Consider the following 19839-nt stretch of genomic DNA (forward strand, 5'->3'; position numbering starts at 1 on the left):
ATCCTCATGTCATCCCTGCCCTGCATAAGAAAGAAGAAAGGGCAGCTAAAAAGAGCATAATAGAGCAAAAAGCCAAAACTAGAGGGCAGGCCTACCACCCAGAGACGTCTAACCAAAAACAATAAAATCCCAATCTCTTATGATCGACTAGAAAGATATCTCTAAGAAACTTGGTATGCGAAAACGGTTATGTAATAGCAGTAATGGCTGTTACGTAATGGTAACGGAGCCATTAGGTGTTATGGGCCCGTAATGGTCATTACAGAAAATATGACCCCGTAATGGGACCCTCCCATAACAGTCCTGTAACAGCCTCAGATATCTGGCAGCACCATAGCCCACCCAAGAACCACGTAGGTAAATGACCCATTGAGGGATGGGGGAAAATCTTGGCTTAAATTTTTTTATTCCTCTCTCTCTCTCTCTCTCTCTCTCTCTCTCTCTCTCTCTCCATATTCCCCACAAGATAGCACAAGGGACCATCCTCTGAATAGTCTTGCCACTCTTCAAAAAAAGGACCATCCTCCAGCCATCAAAAGTCTCTAACACTGAAGAACATATAACCCAGCTGATTCTAAACAGCATTCCTCTCACTTAATTCTTTATTCTTTGTTATTCTGTTATGTTCTCAAATTTGTTTTTCATTTTTAAACATCATTTTGTGCTTCTTTCAGCCTTAATATGTGTGCATGCTGTTCTTTTGCAGATTGATATTGCAGGCTAAATGCTCCAACGCTGAAATTTTATGCAAAGTGTTTCATGAACATTTGATGGATGATGACTGTTCCAATGGATAACTCCTCTGCTCCGTCACGGGAGCTTGTTGAACATCTTTTCAATAAGGTATTTGTCTAGATTATCTTTTGATCATGGAATAATTTGTTCATATAAACAGTGTGATTGTGGCATTCTTTTTATTCATATAAGGAGTGTTGTGTTGGTTTCCTTTGTCTTGTTTATAAGTTCAGATCGAGTTTAATACATAATTTAGGACTATATCAAACCCTTTGGAATCATGCAAGTTTTTGTCCTTGCCACTTATCCTTTTCCTGTCAGCAGTTTGTCTGCATTCTAACTTGCATTCACTTATTTGATCAGCGTGCTAAATTTAATGGTGTGATGTCATATTTTCATTCAAACATGAATCGTATTCATTTTTGCATTTCATCTTAGGTGTTGTTTGTTAAACTGAAAAATAAAGTCTGAAAATTAATTTAGGTGCTGAAAACTTAGAAGTGGTGAATTTTAATACTTATAAGCATTGTTCGAATTATCCCCGATATTATCGAAATATCTCCGATATTATCTCTATATCTAGCTCAGCGATACTGATAACACTGGTAGCGATACTGATAACACCGGTAATATAAAAAAATTCCAGGTAGCAGCGATGTATCGCCAATGTATCACCAATATTTTCGACTATGTAAATTCCAGGTGTTGCTTGTATCGCCAATGTATCGCTATCTCCAATGTATTGCCAATATTTTTTACTGTGTATATTCTAGGTGTTGCATGTATCACCAATGTATCAGTGATATTTCAATAATATCGCCAATGTATCGATGTCGCCAAAAATCTGTTTATTCAAAAAAAATCCATTTCAATTTTTTTATGGGCGATATCGAGACCACATTCTTTTGTCTCCTTTTCAATTGTCGATGATTTCTCAATGAAATATCTTGTGTTGTCGATATTCTGAAATACTGATGGATTTTTGGATGGAAGGTAGAATGGTTGGATGGATTGATGGGATTGATGGGATGGTTGGACCAATTTCTTACAACAACACATGCTTAAGCCCCCCATTAAATGGAAACTTATTATATATGTATTCCTTTTATAATTTTTTATTCCTAACAAATATGTGTATTTTAGCATCTCCTGAAGTTTCACTGAAAATTTCCACCGTTTTCCCATGTTTCCCCACCAATGTTTCCCCGCACTTCTGGTTATCGGTGATATTATCGACGATATCGATATTGTTTCCATATACTCGGCCAACGAAACTTCTTGTGATACCGATACTTTAAACACTGCTTACAAGTACCGAAAAATCTGTTTTGTGATTTATCTGAAAAAAGTCTTGATATCTGAAATTAAGCACTTTTTTCACCAAAAAAAATTTTAAAAAATGTTTGGTAAACACAAACCATAAAAGGTCTAAAAATTGGCAATTTGTCATATTTGCCCCTATTGCCTCAATTTCTATCCTATATAGAGCATGAGACAACGTGTTATTGCCATCCATCAAACTTCGTAGACCTATGCCCATAAACATAACTCTTTGGTTGATAAACCATGTACTATATTTGTATTGATAGAATAATCATAACCATTTGATTATTGTCCTTGAATTGGACCACCAACAAGAGATACACAACATCTCATAGTTAATTGGTGAAGGTTGATATAAAGGTTAGGATCATCTAATATTTATTTATTTATTTATTGTTATTATTATTTCATAGTCCATTCACAATGGGCGCCATGTTGACAGTATTATTGATCATGGAACCAATGGGCCCACCTGTACAAACAAAATCGAAAACATGACTCATACTTAGATGGAGCTTCATATAACTCCCCTTGTAGAAATATGAGTGAAGCATCATATTTGTTGAGAATTAATTCCGCCATTATTAGAAGTAATGCCATTTTGGTTGAAGCCAAGAGACGAATGGGAAAACCTATCTAAAAATGAGGTGGCCTGCCTTGTTGAATGTGTGACCTACTCAACATGTTGGATGGAAAATAATCATTACAATGCATCTTTTTGTCTCATGTCCTAAAATAAGTTGGCAAAATGAATGGACGGCGTGGATAAAACACATACATCATGGTGGAGCACGCAGAGCACTATCATATATGCGTGTATGCCATCCGAACACCTCAAGCAATAAGTCCTGGGGTCCACCTCGATGTCTATGTTAAATCCATGCCGTCCCACCATTTTGTCAGCTTATTTTAAGGTATGAGCCCAAAAATGAGGTAGATCCAAATTTCATGTGGACCACACCGTAGGAAAATGTGGTAATTGAACACCCACCATTAAAAACTTCATAGGGGTCACATAGGTTTTGGATGAAGCTGATATTTGTGCTTTCCCTTCATCCAGGTCTGTGACCTAATCAATAGGTTGGATGGCAAATAAACATTACAGCAGGCCCTAGGAAGTTTTTAATGGTAGCCGTTCAATCACCACTGCTTTCCTGTGGTGTGGTCCACCTGAAATTTGGATCTACTTCATTTTTGGGACTTACATCGAGGTGGGCCCACGGTCAAGGCAATGCCCACTAACGTGTTAGCCGGTAATACTTGTACTGTACGTGCACCAAAGTTGATCTATGTTGACGTGGAAAAAAATCAGTGGGTCCACCATGATGTATGTGTTATATCCACACAATCAATCCATTTTGTCAGATCATTTTAGGGCATGATCCCAAAATGAGGCAGATCTAAGGCTCTAGTGAACCGCACCACAAATGGTGGGTGTTCAAGCACGACTGTTTCCTATGGTACGGTCCACCTGAGATTTGGATCTGCTTCATTTTTGGGTCCATGGGCTAGAATGATTTGGAAAAACTGATGGATGGCTTGGATATACAGCGCATACATTAAGGTGGGCTCCACCATCAGGGAAACACCTATTAATGTGCTAGCTGGTGACAGCTAATCCACCCTATGTTATTTGGATTACGTGCAGTAGAACACGATACTGACATAGGTACCGTCTTTACATGGCAAAGTTCTGTGGGCCTCACCATGATGTATGTGTTATATCCACACCTTCCATCCATTTTTCAGGTCATTTTGGGGCATAGATGCAAAAAGAGACAGATCCAAAACTTAAGTGGACAAACACCACAGAAAACAGTGGGGATTGAACGCAACAGTGGGGATTGAACGCCTACCATTGAAAACTTCTTGGGGGCACAAAAACTTTGGATCAGAGGCTGATATTTGTGTTTTCCCTTCATCCAGGTCTATTTGACCTTATGAACTGATTTTGATGGCAGATAAACATCACGGTGGGCCCTAGGAATGTCAATAGGGGTATCATTATCCCTGCAGGTTTCCGTGGTGTGGTCCACTTGAGCTTTGGGTCTACGTCATTTTTTGGCTCATACCCTAATATATATAACACATACATCATGATGGGGCCAAAGTATTAGCCACGTCAACACGACTTCTATAGTGCGCAATTAGCTCATTGAAAGCTTGTGTAGAAGTTAAAAGAGTGTAAAGTTGTCATTTAAAAAAAATCTAATTCAAAATCACTTACCAAATTCCATGTTTAGTGTTAAGTAGAAAGGAGGGGAGAGAGACTTTAAAAAATCCTAAAATTTCGGTGAAATTTCAAATTAAGTGCTTAATATTTTAGATTTACCAAACACTCTAAATCGGGAAAAATCACTGAAAAGAGCCCATTTCAGTGATAAGTGGTGAAAATAAGTTTTACCAAATGGGCCCTTAGTGTTCATATGCTATTGAGTAGAATGTGTTGAATATACAATTGTTATTATTATTATTATTTTTTTGTACATAGTTAAATATCTACACAAATGATAGATATTATGGTTTTTTTTTTTCTTTCAATGGGTTCACGATATTGCATTTGGCGAGGATGGTCTTATCAAGGATTTTTGCTCATTGTTCATGAAATATTGCGGCCACTTGTTGACGACGTGCTTGTGAAGGCTGTTTTCCAATTTCTTGTGGCTATTGGCATAGTATTTGATGCGGACACAAGCGCATTCATGGTGTACCAACGAAGAAAGCGCCAACCACAAGTGTCGTCCTTGTGGATAGGCGACTATTGAGGAGCTGAAGATCTTTCACATGTGATTGGACATATAGAAGACCCCACTCAGGGAAGACACATGTGAAGGAAGATTGGAGAAGGAAGACCGAGCGCCCAAACTTTCCCGTACTTATGTTATTTGCCTGTTTTTGACTTAGTTAGGGGTCGTTTAGTAATTTTATGTCTTTATTTGCTTATTCTAGGGGTATTTTAGTAATTTTATGTCTTTATTTGCTTATTTAAGTGAGCTAAAGCCCTAAACTCAAATTTTAACTATTGATTAATGAAAAGCAAACCCTTTGGTTGCCTCCTTCCTCTCTTCTCTCTAATGGTGCTTCTTCTCTTCCCTTGATCTTCTTCTTCTAATTTCTTCTTGTGCCCTTCCAACTTCTTCAAGGTAATAATTTTCTTCCTTCTATTTTCCAGTTTTTGCTAATCCTTCTTCGATCAAAATCTTGAGAACCGATCTAAACCCTAAACCCTCAAATTCTCAAATCCCTAATCCGAGAAACTTCTTGGTTCTTCGGACTAGTGATCTTCGTTGATCGATTGGGTGTGACCATGCAAGATCGGGAGGTCTCATCCCTCGCCGGATCCAACCTAAGTAGTAATTGAATTCCATAATCCATGGTTGTGGTGATGGCCCGCTCCATTGCATGTTTCCTTTATGATTTTCTCAGTTATGATGATTACTGTTAGAATTTTAGATCATTTATTCCTTTTTATTTCCGCTGTTTAATTGTGTCCTTGAGCATGCATCATAATTAGGGCTGTCCTGTGTCAAATTTGGTATTAAAGCCTAGGCTTGCATGGTTTTTGTCTAGATCGAGTTATCAAATTAGGGTTTCGATTTTTAGGTTTAACTTAGGAAAGTTCCAGGTTTAGAAAGTTTTCAATTTTAGAAAGTTCCTAATCTGGAAAATTTCCAGATTTGAGTTGTTTCCTGTTTCAACTTAATTGTGTCAGTTCATAGTAGTTTTGCATTCATCGCATTCATCTTGAAAGTCATAACACCTAGTAGTCTAGTTAGGTAGAGTTTGGTTCAAGTCTTCATTGTATGCCCACGAGAAGAGGTAGAGGTTTCGGACTTCAACCTATCATGAATAACGAGCAGTTATCTGAGCAACTTGCTCAATTGATACAAAAGATAACCGCCCTAGAAGCGGGTTAAAGGCGTGAGTTTGCCCGCCTTGAGAACCAAATTACCACTACCATGACCAAGGTGGAGCAACTAGAGGCGTCCCAAAAGGAAAACCCCGTTGTAGGGGAAGATGCGCACTCCCAAGTGGAAGGAATTATTGAAGAACGCACTGCCACACGTGGTAGTAGTGAGGGTAGAGATCGTGGTAACGGTCGTGGTGTGGTGCGAGAGGCACGAGCCACATGTGGTCATCAAGACCGCTATGATCCAGATGAGCGTGCGATGAAGAGTGTGAGAGTTGAGGCCCCGAGTATTGATGGGCGCTTGGATCCCAAGGCCTTCCTTGACTGGGTTGCTGACATGGATCACTACTTTGAGTGGTATGGCATGTCGGAAAACCATCAAATGCGGTTTGCTAAGATGAAGCTTGTGGGTCAAGCCAAGCTCTTCTAGACCAACACCGAGCGTAGGATAGAAAGAGTTGGTAGAGCCCCTATCACACATTGGTATGAGATGAAAGAGAAGTTGAAGGAGAAGTACCTTCCTCTCTCATACCGTCAGAAGCTCCTTGACCAATGGCAATCCTTACGCCAAGGGTCAATGCCTGCCGTTGACTACATCGCTAAATTTGAAGAGTATGTGATGCGATGTGATATCCGAGAACCTCTAGTAACGCTGTCGCGTTTCAAGACGGGCCTTTGTGCGGATCTTCAGCGCGAGCTTATTACTCGGCCCTTAACGGACTTAGATGAAGCATATCAAGTCGTGCAGGAGTTAGAGCAATATCTGAAGGCTCCTGTCATTCGTCGTTTTGAGTCCCGAGACTCCAGTGCTAGATCTAGTTCCCAAGGAACTAGACCTACTATTGGTAGTCAACCTAGGGCACAGGCGACCATTTTGCCTAGGCCTAGGGAGGACAAGGGCAAAGGGGTTCTTGGTGCCGGTCCTAGTAACATGAGCCAAGTGAGGTGCTATGAGTGTGGCAACCTTGACCACATGTCTAATTAGTGTCCTACGAAGAGCCGTGGGAGAGCCTTAGTTATAGGTGAGTCCCACGAGGGTGGAGATGACCAGGGTGATTATGAAGTTGAAGAGTATCACCCTGAAGGAGGACTTACTGATGAAGAAGAAGTGGATGGAGAAGCAACGCTTGTAGTAGTCAGGCGTGTGTTAGCTCAGTCTAGAAGTAGTGCTAATTGGTGTCGAAGCACTATCTTCTACACTATTGCCAAGTGTGGTGAAAAGAATTGTAAGGTGATAGTGGACAGTGGAAGTTGTCAGAATGTGATTTCCACTAGCACCTTAAATTGCTTAAAACTGAAATCCACACCTCATCTAGACCCGTATAAAGTTTCTTGGGTTGACAAGACATCCTTACCTGTCACCCAGCAATGTCTAGTCCCCATCGAGTTTGAGTCATACAAAGAGTCCCTGTGGTGTGATGTTTTACCTATGGATGTGGGACATGTTATCCTAGGTAGACCGTGGCTATTCGATAATGATGTCACGATCTTTGGCTGTTCGAATGCGTTTACTTTTATGTATAATGGTAAAAAGATCAAACTTAATCCCATGCCACCTGAGAATACACTAGGGAAGAAGAAGGATGAGAAGGCAAGTGAGCCTAGAGAAATGGGGAAATCCAAACCTAAGTCTTTACATATAATCAGCGCAAGAGAGTTTGAAAAAGAGGCTAAGGAGGATTCTATGGTGTATGCCCTTGTGGCTAGAGAAATTACACCTGAGGTTCCATCAGAGTTGCCCTGTGAGGTGACCTCGGTCCTGAAGACTTACCGAATGAGTTGCCACCTATGAGGGACATACAGCATGCCATTGATCTTGTCCCAGGGTCTACTCTACCGAACCTTTCTCACTATAGGATGAACCCTGCAGCGCATGTAGAGTTGAAGAAGCAAGTTGATGAGCTTCTGCAAAAGGGTTTCATCCAAGAGAGTATGAGCCCGTGTGCCGTGCCTGCATTGTTGACGCCAAAGAAAGACGGCACGTGGCGCATGTGTGTGGACAGCCGTGCCATAAACAAAATTACTGTCAAGTATAGGTTCCCTATACCTAGACTTGATGATATGCTTGACATGATGGCCAGGTCCACTATATTCTCTAAGATAGACATCAAGAGCGGATATCACCAAATCCGTATACGCCCAGGAGATGAGTGGAAGACGGCGTTTAAGACGAAAGATGGGCTGTATGAGTGGTTGGTCATGCCCTTCGGCTTGACTAACGCACCCAGTACTTTCATGCGGGTGATGACACAAGCTTTGAGGTTCATGAAAAAATTCCTAGTGGTGTACTTTGACGATATTCTTATTTATAGTACCACTAAGGAATCACACCTTGAACATTTAAAGAAGGTCTGTAGTGTCCTTAGGAAGGAAAAGTTGTACGCTAATCTTAAGAAATGTGCATTCATGTCTAGCCAAGTTGTATTCTTAGGATTTATAGTGTCATCTGAAGGGATGGAGCAGACCTTGAAAAAGTCAGGGCCATAGTTGAGTGGCCAGAACCAAGGAACATTCATGAGGTGCGAAGTTTTCACGGCCTAGCAACTTTTTATCGTCGGTTCATTAGGGGTTTTAGCACGATCATGGCTCCCATTATCGAGTGCATGAAAAAGGGAGAGTTCGTGTGGTCTAAAGCCGCCGTCAAGGCTTTTAAAGAAATTAAGGGCAAGATGGTGGAAGCTCCTGTCATGCGTCTACCTGACTTTTCTAAAGTCTTTGTAGTAGCGTGTGATGCGTCTGGTGTCGGTATAGGTGGAGTGTTGAGTCAAGAAGGACACCCAGTGGCCTATTTCAGTGAGAAACTGAATGAGGCAAAACAAAAATACTCCACTTACGATAAAGAATTTTTTGCGGTAGTGCAATCCCTGAGACATTGGCGACACTACCTCCTACCGCAAGAATTCGTTTTGTTTTCTGACCATAAGGCTTTGAGATATTTGCATTCTCAGAAGAAACTCAACCCAAGGCATGCCAAGTGGGTAGCGTTTCTTTAGGAATATTCGTTTGTTTTGAAATACAAGGCCAGGGTTGAAAACAAACCAGCGGATGCCCTTAGTAGGAGAGTGGCGTTGCTCAACTCCTTGAGTGTAGAGGTAGTCGAATTTGAGCAACTGAAAGATGAATACCCCATATGTCCTGATTTTGGGGGTACTTACGCGTCGCTCTCTAGTGACCAGCATATTATGGGTGAATATGTTCTTAAAGATGGCTTTCTTTTCAAGGGAGACAGACTTTGTATTCCCTGTATGTCCCTTCGTGAATTCCTCATCTGGGAGCTTCATTCAGGAGGGATAGCTGGCCATTTTGGTCGTGATAAGACCATTGCCCTCGTGGAAGATCGTTTCTATTGGCCAAGCCTCAAGCGAGACGTAGCTAAAGTTTTAGGGCAGTGTCGAACATGTCAGCTGGCAAAGCAAAAAAAGCAAAATACTGGGCTGTACACGGCATTGCCAGTGCCACATGCTCCGTGGCAGGACATTAGTATGGACTTCGTGCTCGGGCTTCCCAAGACTATAAAAAAGCACGATTCCGTTTTTGTCGTTGTGGACCGTTTTTCTAAAATGGCACATTTCCTCCCATGTTCGAAGACGTTAGATGCGTCTCATGTTGCTCGTCTCTTTTTTGATGGTGTGGTGCGTCTCCATGGGTTACCTAAAACCATAGTGTCTGATCGTGATGTTCGATTTACTAGTTATTTTTGGAAGACACTGTGGCACATTATGGGAACTCGTTTGCAATTTTCTACTGCTTATCACCCACAAACAGATGGTCAAACTGAAGTGGTAAACCATAGCCTTGGAAATCTTCTACGTTGTCTAGTGAGTGAACATGTTAAGACTTGGGACCTAATTTTACCAACTGCTGAACTTGCTTATAATGGGTCAGTTAATAGATCTGCAGGGTTGAGTCCTTTTGAAATTGTAAGTGGTTATAAACCTAGAATGCCCATAGATCTCTTACCTATGTCTGTTACCCAAAGGTCTTCTGAGTCAGCCGATGCATTCGCATGCCATATTCATGATTTGCATACACATATTAGACAGCGGTTAAATAAGAGCAATGATGACTATAAAGTTTCAGCTGATTCTCATCGTAGAGTGCAAGAATTTCAAGAAGGAGACTATGTAATGGTGCGAATAAGGCCAGAGCGATTCTCTCAAGGATCTGCAAAGAAATTACAAGCGCGTAGTGCTGGACCATTCAAGATATTATAAAAGGTTGGGTCCAACGCGTATCGGGTTGACCTTCCACCTGAAATGAGCATTAATTCAACTTTTAATGTGGAAGATCTAGTCCGTGCCCATACTCCCATTGTTGATACATCGTCCCTTTCATGGCCTTTTTCTGAGTTTGCTACCCAACCCCTTCCACCCCCTCCTCTACCCATTACCCATAAAGAAGCAATTGAGGAAATCTTGGATGACGAGATAGTATCCACGAGAGATGGGGGTTTCCAAAGGTATCTTGTCAAGTGAAAGAACAAACCATCGTCTGAATCTACGTGGCTGCCGGGCGACGCATTGCAGGGTATTGATCCAGATCTACTCGAGCGCTACAAAAGTTTCAACTCGTCGGAGTCGAGTTTTTCTCACCCGAGGGGAATTGATGCGGACACAAGCGCATTCAAGGTGTACCAACGAAGAAAGCGCCAACCACAAGTGCCGTCCTTGTGGATAGGTGACTATTGAGGAGCTGAAGATCTTTCACATGTGATTGGACATATAGAAGACCCCACTTAGGGAAGACACATGTGAAGGAAGATTGGAGAAAGAAGACCGAGCGCCCAAACTTTCCCGTACTTATGTTATTTGCCTGTTTTTGACTTAGTTAGGGGTCGTTTAGTAATTTTATGTCTTTATTTGCTTATTCTAGGGGTATTTTAGTAATTTTATGTCTTTATTTGCTTATTTAAGCGAGCTAAAGCCCTAAACTCAAATTTTAACTATTGATTAATGAAAAGCAAACCTTTTGGTTGCCTCCTTCCTCTCTTCTCTCTAATGGTGCTTCTTCTCTTCCCTTGATTTTCTTCTTCTAATTTCTTCTTGTGCCCTTCCAACTTCTTCAAGATAATAATTTTCTTCCTTCTATTTTCCAGTTTTGGCTAATCCTTCTTCGATCAAAATCTTAAGAACCGATCTAAACCCTAAACCCCCAAATTCTCAAATCCCTAATCCGAGAAACTTCTTGGTTCTTCGGACTAGTGATCTTCGTTGATCGATTGGGTGTGACCATGCAAGATCGGGAGGTCTCATCCCTCGCCGGATCCAACCTAAGTAGTAATTGAATTCCATAATCTATGGTTGTGGTGATGGCCCGCTCCATTGCATGTTTCCTTTATGATTTTCTCAGTTATGATGATTACTGTTAGAATTTTAGATCATTTATTCCTTTTTATTTCTGCTGTTTAATTGTGTCCATGAGCATGCATCATAATTAGGGCTGTCCTGCGTCAGTATTACTACTGATGAAAAGAGGCATTTTATTACTATTGTAGTTTTTGTCATTGTTAATGATCAATTAAAAGTGCGCAACTGATTAGTAAGGATGGAAACAAAGTACAATAGGGATTAATTACATTGAATAAAGTCACATTTTCCACAACCTCCATGAGCACTGGTCCACTTCCAAGGTCTCGCATGATGGACAACCCGTATTCAAAGTGGCCCAACATGATGGATGATCCACATAGAAGGTGCACCCCACACAAAGGACGGTGGACATTAAGATGGGTCCCACATGATGGGTGGCCCACATCAAAATGTGATCCTGCCCACATGATGGACGGCCCATATCAAGCAGGCCTGCTGATGGATGACCCACATCAAGGTGGGCCCCCCATAATGGACAGTTCACATCAAAGGTCAGCCCCTAATGATGAATGGCCCACATCCAAGGCGGGCCCCACATGATGGACAACCCACTTCGAAGGTGGGCTTCACTTGATGAGCAGTGGACATTGAATGGCTCTGCATGATGGACAATTAACATTGATGGTAGGGCCCACATGATGGATGGCCTACATCAAGGTGGGCCCTAAATAATGGACTGTCCGCATCAAAGGTCGGTCCCTAATGATGAATGATCCACATCGGAATCCTGCAGGATGGATGGCCCATTTTGAAGGTTTGGCCCATGCAATGGACAGTCCACATCTAAGGTGGGCTCCACATGATGGATGGTCTGCACCAAAGGTGGGCTCCACATGATGTACTATCCACATCTGATGTCCAACATGATGGACAGCCCACAACCAAGGTGAGATGCATGAAGAGGCGTGCCTGTTTAAAATGAAGTCGTAATTTTAAAAAACAACAGCAACTATCCCTAAAAAAAAGCTCTTGCTTGAATGTTTTACCTCATGCTTATTTCAAATAAGAGCTTTTTTCGATTATGAAAAAAGTGATTTTACCGAACGAGCTTATTGAAAAACAAGTGGTAGAACAAAAAATCTTAATTCTCTATTAGAGTAGCTCTTATTGGATTGGATAAGAGATGCCAAATGGGCCGTATGTTTCTTTCAGAAGCTCATTTTCTTTTTAATATACTTGCTTCCGAATGTAAAAGATCCAACTAATCAAAGAACTAAAGATTGTTTGAGATCTTTTGGTACCTGGAGAACAACCAGTAAGGAATGGGGTGGGTCCCTCCTGTAGTGGCTGACTGTTGCTCTCAATCCAGTGTCAGAAAATTTATTAATGCCAGAGCTTTAAACTTTAACTTCAATTGCATCTTCATTTCCAGTTATAAATGGAAGGAGTAAAATACCACATGACGTTGACATAAGATCACCACATCACACCATGCTGGCACCACACTGTCTGATGCTCAATGTTGCTTCAAAGTTTACCATAACCATCCGCAAGTGCACATCTTAATATGCTAATGTTGCACTTGGGATAATCATTTTGATATTCTACTCCCACCTTATTTCTGTTGATTATGAGATGGTTTGCTTTTCACTACCTTCTATCACCTGTAACTTTATGATTAACAATTGCATAATGTTTCCTTGTTTTTATAGAATATTGAGTTGGAGAATGGACTTAGGATGGCATCCAAGGCAAAAGTCCCTTCAGATCCCAATGCATGGCTACAAATGCGAGAGAACTCTGAAGCCATAATCCTTGCGGATCATGATTTTTCGGAATTACATGAAATAGAACAAGGTCTGTGGCAGTTACACTACAGGCGAATTGAGGAGTTCAGATTGCACATTAATGCTGCTTTGGCATCGGCAGCATCAGTCACATCTCTCAGTGGGAAAGCTGTTGTGCGACCTGATCGATTAAAGAAAATCCGCTCTGTATTTAAAAGTTTCCTTTCAGAAGCAACTGGCTTTTATCATGATCTTATTCTGAAAATTAGAGCCAAGTACGGTTTGCCTCTTGGCTATTTTTCTGGGGTCCCAGAGAATCAAATTGCCCTGGCAAAGGATGGAAAGAAATCTGCTGAGATGAAGAAAGGCTTGATGTCCTGTCACCGTTGTTTGATCTACTTGGGTGACCTTGCTCGGTACAAAGGATTGTATGGAGAGGGGGATTCTGTTGCCCGTGATTATGCTGCTGCTTTGAGTTACTACATACAGGCTGCTTCACTTTGCCCTACAAGTGGGAATCCCCATCATCAGGTCTCTCATTCTTCTATGTTAGGATGTATGACATTTTGTTCTATATTACTACTAGCACCGTTTGTTGTAGTATTCTCTTCTCACAGCAAACATGGTAATCTTTTGTTACTAATCTTGAGCATGGATAAATGTTTTATTTTCCCCCTCAGCTTGCAATATTGGCATCATATTTGGGGGATGAATTAATGGCTGTTTACCGGTACTTTCGGAGTTTGGCAGTGGATACCCCTTTCTCAACGGCAAGGGACAACTTGATTATAGTATTTGAGAAGGTATTGTCTTTTGCATGTCTGGGATTGGTAGAGTAGATGTTTCTGTACCAATGGAGTATTCAATATCCTTATGACCTGATTTTAAGGTTTGAAAACTTCCACTCTTTGGAGAATCACTTTGGTCAAGCTGGTCAGTCATTTTCTGTGAAAATTTTTAAGAGGTATATGCAGGGTGTCCCAAAACGGTTACGTATTGGCCGTAACGGCCGATACGTAACTGTAACGGTGGTACCTGTTACGCGATACGGGGCCGTATCGGCCGAGTCCCTTTTTTGTACATGTAACGGCCCGTAATGGCCGTTACAGGCCCGTTACGGGCGTAACGGCCATTACTGACCCATAACGGCTGTTACGGGCCTTGGAAAAAAAAAAAAGAAAATAAATAAAAAACCCTTACCTTTTTCCTTTCTTTTCCTCTTCTTCTTCTCTCTCTTCTTCTTCTTCTTCTTCTTCTTCCTCTTCTCGGCCTGCTGCGGTTGCGGCTGCAGTTGCGGCTACGGCCCTGCTGCGACTGCGGCTGCGGCTACGGCTACGGCCTCCTCCTCCTCCTCCTCCTTCTTCTCTCTCTCTCTCTCTCTCTCTCTCTCTCTCTCTCTCTCTGTTCTTTCCCTCTTTCCCTCTTTTTTCTTCTCTTCTTTCCCTCTTTTTTCTTTTCGGTTTCCCTCTCCTTTTTTTTTTTGGCAGGCGTAAGCTGCTGTAGGTACGTGTCACGCTGAGACGAGCACTGACACTCCTCGAGCTCCAAGTTGTACGAACGGTTCAAAGGAGATCAAAGTTTTATAGGCTCCACAGTGATGTATTTATTATATCCACACCGTTCATCTATTTTTAAATATTATTTTAGAGCATTACCTAAAAAATGAATGGTATCCAAAGATCGTCTGGACTACACCAAAAATAGCAGCAGAGATGATGATTTTCACCGTTAAACAATTCATAGGCCCACCGTAACATTTATTTTCCATCCAATCTGTTCATAAGGTCAAAAAGACCTGAATGAAGAGGAAAAACAAATTTCATATTGATCTAAAAGTTATGTGATCCGAAAAAAGTTTTCAATGGTAGAGGTTCAATCCCCCACTGCTTTTTGCAGTGTGGTCCACTTGATAATTAGATCTGTATTATTTTTCGTGTCAAGCCTTAAGACGATCTCGTCAAATGAATGGACGGTTTAGATATAACACATTCATCATGCGTGGGGCCCCAAAAAACTTTGACATGTGTGCTACACTTCACAATCTGAGTCCCGCCTAATTTGGGGCCTTAAAAAATTGTACCAAAGACATATTAACTTAAAATTTACCAATTAAATTATAAACTGCAATTGCTAACTCACAATGCCAAAATCAAATTATTTGAATAGTTTTAATTGTTATTTGGTGTACTCTTATTTTTTTAAAATAGTGCCTTTTGATTTTTTTCATGATTCACTATCCAATAAATGTCCACTAATACATAAGTGGGATAATGACAATAAATTGCATGAATTTGAGGCTAATTTGGGGCATAGATTGGTCCTCCAAGTTAGCCCGAAATTGGCAACGCCATCTACCTGAATTTAATTTCATTTTTTTAAAGAACTACTGGGAGAAAGATATTAAATTGTTAAGTATATAAATTAGATATTTAGAAAATTAAATATATACATTTTGTAGTCAAATTCAGGTTACCTGGTTCAAAAATTAATCAGACAGTCCGATACAGCTTCTCACCAAAGAGTGGACCGTTACACCACCATAAACATGTTCCAATTTATAAATGAATGCATATTTGGAATGCTTAAAATATTCCGGATTTAATACATTTTTTTATATTTTTTTGGCAAAAATTTTTTTTTACACCGTTACGGGCCGTTACGCCCCCGTATCGCCGTTACGACCCCGTATCCGTATCGGTTTTTGAGGTCACCGTTACGCCAACCGATACCGATACGGGACACCTTGGGTATATGTTGATATGAAATTTCAATAGTACTCGTTTACTATATGTTTTGGAGGAGAATTTGTTGGAAGTCTCTCCGATAGTGAAGTAGATGGAAACTTTTCTTTGTTGGTTGCCTTTGATAAGTGCTGGGGAGAGTTGGAGATTATGAATATGTAAGTTGAAGAGGCAATTTAAACTCTATTTTTTCTATTTTTTATTTATTTATTATTATTATTATTATTTTTTTAAAGCAGCTTTAAAGTGGATGATTTGAGAGTTCAATATGGAAGTGATAAGCATTTTAAACTTCAAAACGTTAAATCATAAATACGTGTTTTATTCTTGAATAAGTAAAAAATTGTGTATAATATGTGAAGGGTTTCTATGTAAGTTGAAGTGCTAATGGATAAGTGAAAGGAGAGCGGCTAATGGATAATATGTGAAAGGAGAGCGGCTAATGGATAAGTGAAAGCCATTTTAAACTTTACAAAGAAAGTTATATCATAAATACATAATATTATACACGAGTATAAAATGGGTATGAATTTCTTATCACGAATGACAAAAAAAATATGCAACCGAATGGAAAAGAGGTGAACATAGGTATTGTTAGTGAATTTGCTAATTATGGTGCTTACATCTGGATTCTGTAACTTATTCAGATCTTTTATCATTGAATCATTTTTTGCCTATTCGTTTTGCAGAACCGTCAGAGTTACTCCCAACTCAGTCAGGATGCGAAAGTTTCTTCAGTCAAGTCTGTGCCTGTGCGAATGAGTGGGAGAGGAAGAGGGAGAGGGGAAATGAGAATTCCATCTAAAAATGGTAATATGGTAACTGCACCTCTAAAAGAAACTGCATTCAGTATTCCAGAGACTTTTAAGGCCTTCCGTCTTCGGTTTGTCCGGTTAAACGGCATTCTTTTCACTCGCACAAGGTAATCCTACATCTAAAATCTGAATATTATAGGCTTCCAGTTACATGTGCTTTATGAAGTTAACAACTCGTTTTGCCTTCCCCAAGCTTGGAAACGTTTGGAGAAGTTCTCTCTTTGGCAATCAGGGATCTGGATAATCTTCTTTCTTCTGGGCCTGAAGAAGAGCTAAATTTTGGTTCAGATGCTGCTGAAAATGGGCTTTTCATTATTAGAATGGTCTCCATTCTCATATTCACAGTTCATAATGTGAATAAGGAATCTGAAGGCCAGTCCTATGATGAAATCTTGCAATGTAAGGTTCTGCTTCAGAATGCATTTACTGCTGCCTTTGAGTTCATGGGCCATCTTCTCAAAAGATGCATGCAGTTACAGGACATCTTGTCAAGCTATTTGTTACCTGCTGTCCTAGTTTTCATTGAGTGGTTAGCCTGTCATCCAGAAATTGCAGGCGGTGATGTTGATGAAAAACAAGCGACTGCTAGATCATTCTTCTGGGCTCACTGCATATCTTTCTTGAACAAACTTATACTGAGTGGACTGGTATCCATTGATGGTGATGGAGATGAAACCTGCTTCTCAGACATGAGCAGGTATGATGAAGATGAAACTGGCAACCGGCTCGCACTCTGGGAAGACTTTGAGTTGAGGGGATTTTTACCTCTTGTCCCAGCACAACTCATATTAGACTTTTCAAGGAAGCATTCGTTTGCAAGTGATGGTAGCAACAAGGAGAAAAGAGCACGTGTGCAACGTATCCTAGCTGCAGGAAGGGCTCTCATGAATGTGGTCAAGGTTGATCATCAGGGAATATGCTTTGATAGAAAACTGAAGAGATTTGCTATTGGGATTGAGCCTCAAAGATCTGAGGATGACATGGTTTCTTCTCCTATAGATGTGTCCATATCAAATGGTATGAAACAAGGAGTGGTGGTTGATAAAACAATGAAATTAGGAGTTATGCAATCAAAGGAACAGTTGTATATGGAAGGAGAAGAGGAGGATGAGGTGATCGTCTTCAAGCCCACGATAGCTGAAAAACATGCTGATATAAGGGCACCAAAATCAGCCGCTTATGAGATTCTTAAGCCTGTGGAATCTTCTCAAGGTGACTCTAGCTATGCTGAAGCATTTTCCTGGCCTCCTAATAATCCTCTGCTGCAGACTGCTGCTTTAAATGCCGGTTTAGGATCATCAATGCGTTTTGCTAATGTGGTTTCACAGCCTCTGCAACAGATTTATCCAAGCACCACTTCTAAATTGATTGCGGAGAAACCAACCTCTTTTTCTGATGGACTGAGAAACTTGAGCATTGCTGGAAATGGACTTGTTGCTAAGTCGAGTTTGCAGGAAGATTTTATCAGTTCACAGCCTCCTGCATTTTCACTTCCCTCTTCGCTTTCTGCAACTGGAAATGGACTTCAATGGAGTTTGCAGGAAGAGTTGAGTGTTTCACAGCCTCCTGCATTTTCACTTCCCTTTTCACTCTCTGCAAGTGGAAATGGACTTGTTTCTAAACCTAATTTGCAGGAACAATTGAGTGTTTCACAGCCTCCTGCATTTTCACTTCCCTCCACAATGTCTTCAACTGGAAATGGATGTGTGGCTAAATTGAATTTTCAGGAAGAGTTGAGCGTTTCACAGCCTCCTGCATTTCCACACCCCTTTCCAGTGTCTGCAAAGCTCAATACTGGGGGTATTGTATCTCGACAGACTGGAGTTTCAGAAGCTGTGATACCATCAAAGCTTGATGCCATAATGCTTTCCAGTGCCAGTAATGATGATCCAATTATTAAGCTTCCAAACTTGCAAACAAGTTCAAGAAGAAGTCCAGTGAGCCGGCCCATTAGACACTTTGGTCCTCCACCTGGTTTCAACCCTGTTCACCCAAAGCAATTAAATGGCTCCATGGGCGCATTGTTCAAGAATGAGCATCTGCTGGTGGATGATTATAGTTGGTTAGATGGATATCAGTTGCCGTCATTTGAAGGCACAGTGCCTAAAAATTCCCTGATTCACATGGGACATACGCACCTTCATGTTAATGGTCACAGTGAGATCTTGACTGGTATGACTTCGACTGGTATGACGAGCTTTCCTTTTCCTGGAAAACATGTTCCTACCGTGCAGGCCCAAGCTGAAAATCAGAAGAAGTTTACTGATTATCAGCTCCTTCAGCATCTGAAGCTTTGTAGGGAACATCAGCTCCATCAAGGAAACCAACAGTCTGCTCCACTTTCAGAGCAAGATCAAGGACAGTCTCTGTGGTCAGGCCAGTTCTTCGTGTGAGATCCTTTGCATCAGAGAATACATGGTACAATTCTTCTTGCATTAGTCAGATCCCCATCTATATTTTCTTGTGCATCCGAGTTATCTCTACTACATTTGGAATAATTTTCTTCTCTGAGAAGTCTTTGACTGATTTTACATTTGGAATAATTTTATTTTCTGAGAAGTCTGACTAATTTTACTCTCTCATTGTCAAGGTCGTCAAGAATCTGTTGGGGTGATGTGATGATCAGCCGCCTGCTGCTACTGAGTTCAGCCTCCACCTCAATGGACCTTCCAATATTAACTTTCTGTCAGAGCACAGATTGTTGTGGGAGCATTTGCAGGTACCTCCCTCTGAAACAGGTGAGTCTCTTCCTTATTCTGTTAAACATGCAATAAAGTGGTTGGGTCGAATCAGGCTGCAGGGAGTCCACAACTAACCCATTTTATAACCGGGTCTGGAGTTCAGCCTCAAACTCAATCCAATAGTATATGCGTCGGTCGACTTGGATTGTGGTTGGATCTGGGTTGGCTCTAGGGTAACAGTATCCAGAAACAACCCATTTACATATGGGTTGGGTCTAAGTTGGGTTGCTTTAATTTCTAATTCCCTACTTAATATAGAAATCCTTTTAAGCGACCAACTACATGTTTTCTTTAGGCATGTTTTTACATTTTTGTTAATTACCTTAATTAAATGGGTCGTAAGGGTTGTTTCTAAATTAAATTTGCAAGGTTTGGGTCTATTTTTGGGTGGTCCATATTCGATCACTTAAAAATCAGGTCCAGGGCAGGTTGGGTTGGGTCTGTTGTGAGAGGTTTGACACCTGATCATTTGGGTACT

At 40.8% G+C, this 19839-nt stretch overlaps 1 protein-coding gene across 2 annotated transcripts; it reads left to right on the forward strand.

Moving 5' to 3' along the window:
• Positions 1 to 405: 405 nt before the first annotated feature.
• LOC131255386 (nonsense-mediated mRNA decay factor SMG7-like) lies at positions 406 to 19348 on the forward strand. Of its 2 annotated transcripts, XM_058256084.1 has the most exons (6): positions 412 to 843; positions 12990 to 13595; positions 13745 to 13867; positions 16495 to 16727; positions 16814 to 19038; positions 19211 to 19348. In XM_058256084.1, the coding sequence occupies exons 1-5, from the start codon at positions 775 to 777 to the stop codon at positions 19011 to 19013; spliced, it is 3231 nt and encodes a 1076-aa protein (XP_058112067.1). In that variant the 5' UTR covers positions 412 to 774; the 3' UTR covers positions 19014 to 19038; positions 19211 to 19348. The 2 variants fall into 2 exon arrangements, with proteins under 2 accessions (XP_058112068.1, XP_058112067.1); XM_058256085.1 differs by lacking the exon at positions 13745 to 13867 and having other exon boundaries at positions 406 to 843.
• Positions 19349 to 19839: the final 491 nt, after the last annotated feature.

Source organism: Magnolia sinica, chromosome 9 (assembly GCF_029962835.1).
Source record: "Magnolia sinica isolate HGM2019 chromosome 9, MsV1, whole genome shotgun sequence".
Classification (NCBI taxonomy): domain Eukaryota; kingdom Viridiplantae; phylum Streptophyta; class Magnoliopsida; order Magnoliales; family Magnoliaceae; genus Magnolia; species Magnolia sinica.